Here is a 9,207-nt window from a genome sequence, read left to right on the forward strand (position 1 = left end):
ACATCAAATAAGACCTGTTTGAATATAAACATCGCATTATTAAAGATTTTCCTTCATTTTTTCATCGAAATAAATATACTATAGCTCTATTTTTAAAAGACACTTTAAAATTTTGACAAAAGAGAAGATTTAGTTAAAGTGTTTCTCACAATCAATTATTTCACCATTCTGCAATGAAAAAAAATAACAGGCAAATAAAAAGTTTTATCAACGTCTTTAGCTTTTGTTGAATTAAAAAAAGCCAAAATATCAAAGTTATCTTACATTTTATATTCAGAATAGTAAATCAAAAGTTGGGGTTCTATATGATATACGTTTTTAGACATCACAAAAAGTGTTGATTTTTAACGTTATAATTGGCACATATTTTCATAGACTTTCAGAATATTTTTAATTTATTTGACACAGTCTGATGAAAAAAAAAACATAAAATAATTTAATAAATATTTCAGAAGAACTATCAAATATTTCACTGCAAAGAATAGCTCTCTGGAAAAAATATCAGAATTCTAAAAACTTCAAAAGGGAAAAAAGATTATTTTCTTCTCAAAACCCCTCTCTTAAAAAAAGTTCCTGACTTTATCCAACTTATATAAAATTTTATTACGAATTTTTCATTGAATATGTTTTGATTTGCGTTGTAGAATCCAAATCAAATGTATGGACGTAAATATGACGCACAGCAGAATTTTAGAAATCTAGGACCAATTTACAAATCTGCTCAAAAGCAAGGTTAAAATCTCCTTAAGAATACGAATTTCATTTCTAGAATGGTGAAACTTATTGATCTAAATATCTTAAAATTAAAGCTATCGAAGAAGTGAAAACAAGAATGTATCAATTAAAATTTTCTTTATGCTTGGCACAAGGAATTGGGTAAGAACAAAGAAGCGATAGAAAAAAAATTAACTTTAAATAGAATGAAAATGAACAAAAAATTATTGTATCAATATATTTGAGTGGTGAAAATCAGATGTGGATACTTGAAAAATCCAAGGAATTTGGAAAAATGAAAATCACAGCGTTAAAATTTTCAACTCTATAAAAACCCATTTTCCACGATAAATAAAAGTGAAGGCTTTTTGAAATCATCGCCAGCGGCTTTTCCATTGATGATAGAACTTTTAGATTTACTTACTTTGTCATCGGTCATTTGTTAATTTGTTTTGTTAAAATCATCGTGATTGTATACAAAAATACACTATACTCAGACATTTGCCATTATAAGATGCTCGTGAATCGGGTCAACAAAACCTAACAGAATGTAAAGAGTGATGCATAGGAATTTGTTATCTTTACCGGCACCTTTACAGGCCGGGGTACCTCAAGGTTCGATGTTAGGTCCCTTGATATTTTCAATTTATGTGAATGATATCGCCGATAAAATGTCAAGTTTTTGTAGACTCTTCGCTGATAACAACAGCTTACTGTATGCTTCTAAAAGTGTAAAATCAATTGAAAGTAAGTTAAATGATGATCTTAAATCTTCAGAAGAGTGGTCAAAAAGTGGTTACTTAAATTTAATGCCTCCAAGACGAAAGTATTTTTTTTTAACAAAAAATAATTTAGAACTCCCTAAGCTTCCTTTCCAGGGTAACCAATTAGAATACGCTCAAAACCCACAAACATTTAGGAATAACATTTTTATATAACTTAAGTTGTTCGTCCCACATTGAAACCTTACTATCAAATGCATACAAAAATGGGTCTTTTGAAAAACTCAAATTCAAAATAAATCGAAAAACTCTTTCACTTATGTATACGTCATTCATACGCCTCAAAATGAATATGCTTCGGTAGTATTGGGAGGTTGTTCAACGACAGATTCTGAAAAAATTAGAAAAATTACAACTACAAGTTATTGGCTCTAATTCTTTAAGTATTGTCTTGGCGTATCACCTTTTGGTAAAAGTGTAATAATACCATGTCTTTGTGCATTAGAGAGACTTGTTCGTAGACTTAATTTCGTATATATGATGAAAAGTTTCTCTAACATCTTATACATGTGAAGAAGAAAACGCTTCCCGTAGCCGCCAACTAGACATTTAGATATATCGACGATGCATTATCAATTAAAAATAGTTGCTTTTGTTCATATGTCGACATGATATACCCAAGTGGGCTGAAATAAAAGATACCACACAGAATTTTTCACATCTGCTTCAGATTGAGATATTTTACTAGAAAAGGACATTAATGGTATCCTATCATGAAAACCTAATGATAAACATGATGACTTCAACTTTTCAATCGTCAACTTCGATTCCCTTCCTAATGTAGCATTATACCTTTAAATGGGACTTTTGTCTGTAAGTTGACTCTTTACAAAACATAAGATCATGCTCTTCGTACAAACAATGTCTAAAACGAGGTGTTAATAACAAACAAGTTGTTGATACAAAACAGAAGTATCATTTAAAGTTATCATTCTGCAATTGCATGGTCGATACAATGGTTTTGTCAGCAGGTACAATCTACTAATAATTTGAAATGCGTATGGACGAATGCCATACTAATTGTTAAGTCATTATTTTCCACATGAATTTCTACGGATCTTCCCATTTTTCCCGATCAAGAAACTCAAGGCCATGTGACCGGTCGATAGGGGATGCTTACTTTTAAAATGCACATGATCTCCTCTCTGATGTTTCAGACTGCTCCTGATATTTATTGTTTGATATATCGACGACCTGTCAATTAACAATAGTAATTTCCATTCTTATTTCGATACGACGTATCCTGGTGAACTAAAGATACAACATTGAGCTTGAGATAAAAGAAACAACAGAATCTAACACATCTGTTTCATATTTGGATGTTTAACGTAAAAGACATTAATGATAATCTAATAACCAAGCTCTATGAGAAACGGGATGACCGTTACTTTTCAATCGCCACCTTCCCTTACTTATGCAGAAATATACCTTCATCACCTGCATACAGAGTTTATATATCTCAGTTGATTTGATACTAAAAAGCTCTACGTACGAACAATTTCTAAAACGAGGTAAATTATTGATAATCATGTTGATGAAAGAAGAATATCAGCAGTCTCGTTTAAAGTCATCATTTCGTAAGTTCTATGGTCGATACAATGACCTTGTCAGCAAATACAATTTATTATTTCGTCAAATGCCAACTACGTTTTTCATACCTATTGTTAGTTTATTATTTATACACTGGATTGGCGTCGGATTTTTCCGTTATTTCCTGATCATGACAAGGAGTAAACGGCGGGTGTGACCTGTCGGTAGGTAATGCCCAGTCCTCTATGGTACCTGATCCTACCTCTGATGTTTTGGAGGTCTGTGTTTGCTCGGCTCCTATTTTGTATTGTTTTATGGATTATTGATCTTGCCTTTTGAGTTTGAATATTGTTCATGTGAAGAGGTTGTTTTATTTTCTGTATATATTACTTTAATTTTGTTCTAATGGGTTTCCATACATTGGAGATTGTTTGGTAAGGAGTATATAAAGGGACCGGTTTGATTAGTTTGGTGAGAGCTAGTCTGGTGTCCGGTAGCGTGACCAGGCGGAGGTGTGCCACGTTTGCAGTTTCCCCGGCATGACTTATACAAGTGGCGAATATTTCCAGTGAGATATAGCACTGTATGTAAACGGGTAGCCATATAACTTGTCAGGAGGATTATTGCAGCGTGTTTGTGCAGTTCTAGCCGGTAAGAGTGTTCGAGTAATGTATATAGTTTGTTTGCTGGTATAAATTTCCGGTGTCAGATGTATTTTAGGTTAGGATTTTGTAAAAATAAATTAATTTCAGTGTGTAAGGGTCTTGGAGGCAATTTACAGCTTATTGGACGTGCTGAGGGTCTATTGACGAGCGCTAGATGTTTGAGGCTTATTGACGAGTGTTGTATGGAGGGCCACGTGCGTCATATCCGATGTCGACACTGTTAAGGGCGTGGTAGGATAACTAGGAGCGAGAGGCTAAGACCCGGGGCTCTGCAGTTTAGGAACTACCATTTTGTGGACCACGGAACTTGATGTGACGTAGACGTACTTGTATGGCGAGAGCGCACTGGTGTATTTTCCTTAATTTGTGAATTTTGTGAACTCTGAGTAACTTTCAGTAGCAAATAACAAAACAGGTTAAAATTTGAATATACATTTTATTCTTTTTGGAAATCAATTGAGCTTTTTCTAACTATTAGTTTTTAAAGACAAAATTCGTTGAATTATTATTTGATTTAAGATCTGATACTAATTGAATCAACTTTGTTGCTTATAATATTAAACGTTATTATGTAAAGTATCAGATTTGGTTAAAACTGAGTTAACAGTTCATATCAATTTCATTTTAGTGTGTGAGCTGGTATGTGAGAGTGAGTGAGTGTTATTGAATATAATTTTTTTTATTTGTGTTAATAAACTTATTTATTATTTCTGATTGATATTGTTTTCCTTCTCAACCCTGCAAAATCTAAAAAGAACTCATGACAGTTCAATATCTCCATATTTAATTAACTATTATAACATACTCTATTTCAATAAATAATAGTTTTATATAATATATACATGTAGTTTTTTCAGAAGCCCTTCATCTAAAAAAAATGAGAAAAAAAAGACTGCCTTATATAGCCTACGTCTGACTGAATGAATATATGGGATTTCTTTTTTGTTTTTATTTTAAGAGATTTCATTAGAGCAATCATTACATATTTATTGTTTTTTTTATTACTGAGTATACATTAAACTTTATTTAATATAAAAGTAATTCTTAAATACACAATTTAAATGAAAACCTAAAACTGAAAGATACAGAGTACTTAATAACTTTATTAATCCTAATTACATGTGCGTACAATTCTAGAGATTGCATTTCACTTTTGAATACAAATATGGACTTATTCTGAAACACTCTACTACGTCTTGATGGAAAACTCTTATAATTCAATGCATTCGTTGTTCAAGTTGAATCTGTTTGAACCATTCCATTTCTTTTAATGATTCTAGAACACTTTTCCAATTTCAACAGTAAATTAAATGCATCCTGGAATTTTTTATTCGTCTTGTAGTAAACCAGCCCATTAATAGATGGATGCAAGTGAGCAAACGTCGTAATAATCAAATGTGCTTCATGGGGAAATGAATTTTCCTTGTCAGCTACAATAATGATTGCGTATGGTACCCAACATGCCGCAAAAATGGCATAAATCAGAAACAAAGTGCGCGCTAGGCTGACCGACTTCCCCTTCAGTTTCGATGAAGTCAGATCCATAATTTGGTTGGCATTCTTGTGGACTTTATAATAAATACTAAAGTAGAATAACGCATTTAGCACTACGGGGATCCATACAAGAACAACAGAGAGTGCTACTGTGTAGTAGTAGGTAGCCATCCTGTCCCAAATGCATTCAAGGCTCTTTCGATCATAAGTGTGATCACCAATTCCCGCCAAATTCAGAAGGACCATCAGAAGACCGGTCAGGTAAAGACCAACACACATGGTGATAGAAGTGCTTTTTCTGAATATGGTATCGTAGTATTTGTTATGGCAGATGAAAATGAAGCGACTAAAGCTCATGAGAGTTATTGAGCCTAGGGAATTGATGCACGAAATAGTGCAGAGATAGGCGATCACTTGACACAGTCCTGGATTGGCAAGGAAGAACTTCTCTCCTTCTAATTTACCTAATAAACAGTAAAAAAAAACCCACATAAACTCCAACAATTAGGAAGAGAATTGTGATTTGAACTAAAATGAGTATCGGATTTAAAATTACATTCAACACGAGACGCATTGTCATTAATCCTCATTTCCCAAAGGCAAAGAAATTGCTTTGCAAGTGAGAAACAAAGTTAAGATCCGTATAATAAATCAAAGCATGATTTATTTTCGGTCTTAGTTTATTGTGATAACAAAGTCAAATTTCCCCTCGACAGTTCTTGAAACAGTTTTTGTTATGGAAGCAAATTTTTATCAATCATCGTGTAATCGGGGGAAGGGTTAGTTTTCTACAGATTTTATTTACTAGAGCATGAATGAAAACGTCTCATGTACGAGGGGGTCAAATAGTGCGTGGACCGCCATATGTATATCCATGAATTTTAAAAGATCTAGTTATCATCATCTTTTCTATCTATATAATTAACCATGAATCATAAATTTCATCATTTTAATAAATTAGTGATATTTTTGTAAGCAATGATATGTCTAGGCGCAACCTCGAACACGACGTTTTCTCGACCGAAGTGTAACTGAGAAAAACTCTTAAGATATGAAAATTTGGCATCCAAAAATCTCGTTAATTAAGGTATGTGTTAGGATAGTATTGTTCCATAAAATATGAAATATTTTCATACCTAATTCTGGAAGTTTTTTGAAAATTTGTAGAAAATTTAGCATGGAGTGACCAAACAAATTAAGCCTTGACAAAATGACGTCAAAAGGGTGCACGGGTTTTATTTTCAACATTCTGTAAAGTTTTGCCTCTGAAAAAAATTATATAAACCTAGGAAATGTTTAAACTGATTACGGAGAAATAGTATGCATCCAGAGTACTTGTTTTTTTAATGCCAAATTAAATTCAGAGAGAAAGGGGATGCACAGTTTATGTCGATTTGTAGTCAAGGTGTGAAAAATTAATCACGTCAAAAATGACGTTGAATATGTGTTGTTGATATTGAACCCCAGAAAGCAAAATATAATGGAATAAACAAGCGAGGACCTCTCCCAAGGTATAAATCAATTTGCAATATTATACATGTATGTATTGAAGGCCGCTTTTCATGACATTGTAAAGTCATATAAACAAGAGGGTTTAAGTCCTTACTCAGCTCTAGGGAATTTCATCAAGATAAGTGTATGAGGTAGAAGAAGCGGATATTGAAAAACAATGACGTTGTCGGACGTTATGAAATGGGTGATCATATAATGTCGTTTTTATTTTTTAATAATTTGGAAAATAATAAACTCATCAAGCTAAAATTTTCAAAATATCTTTATTTTTAGTTATTTTATAAATTTATCTTATAAATTTTGAAAGCACAGACTACATAGTACTAATTTTATAGCCTCAGTCCACGGCCTTTTTAATAACCCCTCGTTCGTACTTACCTTATTTTTAAATGCTTTTTAAAATGAAAACTGTCATTTCAAAGAATTACTCATCTTAAGGTAAAGATCCATACCATGCTAAAAAAATAACGGAACTACAGATTTTTTTGAAACTTCTCAGAATCTTAACTAAGTATTTTTCCTTTCCAGATCTATGTAAATTTCGGGATCAACCGGGCCTCCTTTTGAAAGGATTGTTACTAAAAATAGACATTGCCTCGTGAAAATGTGGAAATGCAGTAATTAAGATATTTATGCTACCTTTCTAAAATTAAAAGCAAAAGAAAATTTTTAACATATGAGCTAAAGAGAAAATATGATTGTTTAACGGTTTAATTATTTTTTAATCTGCTGATCCACTTAATATTACTTTCTAGGGCGAATTAAACATATTTAGCTCAAAATTATCAAGTTCATTACTAGTAAAAATAAATTGCTGCTTGATATTCTAACTACAGATTTCTTTTTAAAATTAACACGTTATTTTCCAACAGTCTCTCCCTTATATGGCATAAAAATTAAGTAGGGCAACGGGCATCATACAAGAAAATTTCACATTTTTAAACCAAATTTGCTGAAAAATGATTATTTGAAAAATCTTTTTAACATCTATACTTTTATGATTTGAGTGCAAAAATCGCTCTAATTATTTAAAACTATCGTTAATAGAACATTTATAGGTATGGTTTGAATTATAAATTGAATATTTAATGCAGAGACGGCCAAGAATTCGTTTTCACGAGTCACAAGCATAATAGTAATCGGGTTCAATCTTCGAAATATTCTATATACCGTTATTGCGCATGTATGACGTTATGACGGAAGTGAAAAGAAGAAAATACTTTCAGTTTCAACACAGGTCGTTTGGATGCGATTTATTTGATCAAAAAATGAGAGAAGTGGCACGTTTTACTACTTTTTCTGTCTATGTAATACATTTTTCGCTATTCATAGATAAAAATAAGTGGTTTGTTTGCCACATCTTTTTAACGTCTGGTTTCTATTACAGGAAAAGCTCGGGACTGTCTAAGTAAGGTGCAACGTTTAACGATAGAATTCGTTCCGTGTATTCGTAATGTAGCAGAAAGAAACACGGGCGATAACTCGCATAGTGCATTTACTTGGAACAATCTAGAGAGTTCCGAATGTAAACATGGCCGGTAATTTGAATCGAGAGAAAAACGTTGAGAAAATTAATTGGATTTTCGTATTTATATGGATTATTTTTTGGGATAAAAGGCATAAGCAATCTCAAGAAGGTTTGTTTTGATTATTTTGGTAGTTATTCCCAGTGCAAATCATTTTATATTCTTCAAATCGTTTCGGAGCGGATCCGCTCCGATTTGCTACATTACAAGTATATGGGACGTATTCTAACTGTGGTGAGGGCCTGTACCGAGACACAGTTAGATTATTCTAACTAGGTGCAACGTTGTTTATCATGTTTTTATCCATATACAAATAGATAAAATCTATGTAAGCGGAAATGAATATGTTCAGTGTTTCCATTTTGTAATGTCTGATCGAGATTTTCCGTACATAACTCAAATTCGTTTAATAAATTCTTAACACCAAGCTCCATAGTTCAATATTAGTTGATGACTAGAACAGCTGTAGAATGGCATTGAGAACATCATTACTAAAACTATGTCATTTAATTAGTAAAATATGAACACATTCTATGGTGACATGTTTGAGTAATCTTATATGCCCATCTGTCTAAACTCACTCAACATGCTCAGACAAACTCTTACTTTCATATATTGTGAGATGTGAGAAACAAGCTACTTATTATGGTGCTATTATTGAAAATGTGAATCAAGACTAGAAAATTATTGAAAAAGAGAAAGAAATGTAACACTTATCCTAAAGATAAGTATGTGGTTACTGTTTATGTATCTTTAAAATCTCCCTGAATAAGGTTATAAAATGAATTAATATCTGAAAGAGTTCATAATTAAAAGGGATAAGTAAGTCAAACTAGAGCCGAGCTCGTTGCAAAGCAACGAATAGGTCTTCCGTTAGAGCTACGGACTAGAAGACGTAACCTTGAGTCGAGGACAAAAGCCACATACTAAAGATATACAAGTAAAAAACCTTGCAAGAGAAGCAACTAACGATGTTTCGCTAGG

At 32.5% G+C, this 9,207-nt stretch overlaps 1 protein-coding gene across 1 annotated transcript; it reads right to left on the minus strand.

Moving 5' to 3' along the window:
* Positions 1–4,924: 4,924 nt before the first annotated feature.
* Positions 4,925–5,775, minus strand: LOC134278634 (melatonin receptor type 1A-like). The gene is made up of 2 exons (XM_062760934.1): positions 5,742–5,775; positions 4,925–5,649 (listed from the first exon to the last, which is right to left on the minus strand). The coding sequence occupies exons 1-2, from the start codon at positions 5,773–5,775 to the stop codon at positions 4,925–4,927; spliced, it is 759 nt and encodes a 252-aa protein (XP_062616918.1).
* Between the last annotated feature and the right edge of the window lie 3,432 nt (positions 5,776–9,207).

The sequence above is a fragment of the Saccostrea cucullata genome, unplaced genomic scaffold (assembly GCF_032062105.1).
Source record: "Saccostrea cucullata isolate Sc308-1 unplaced genomic scaffold, CSIRO_AGI_Scuc_v1 ctg6542, whole genome shotgun sequence".
Lineage (NCBI taxonomy): Eukaryota > Metazoa > Mollusca > Bivalvia > Ostreida > Ostreidae > Saccostrea > Saccostrea cuccullata.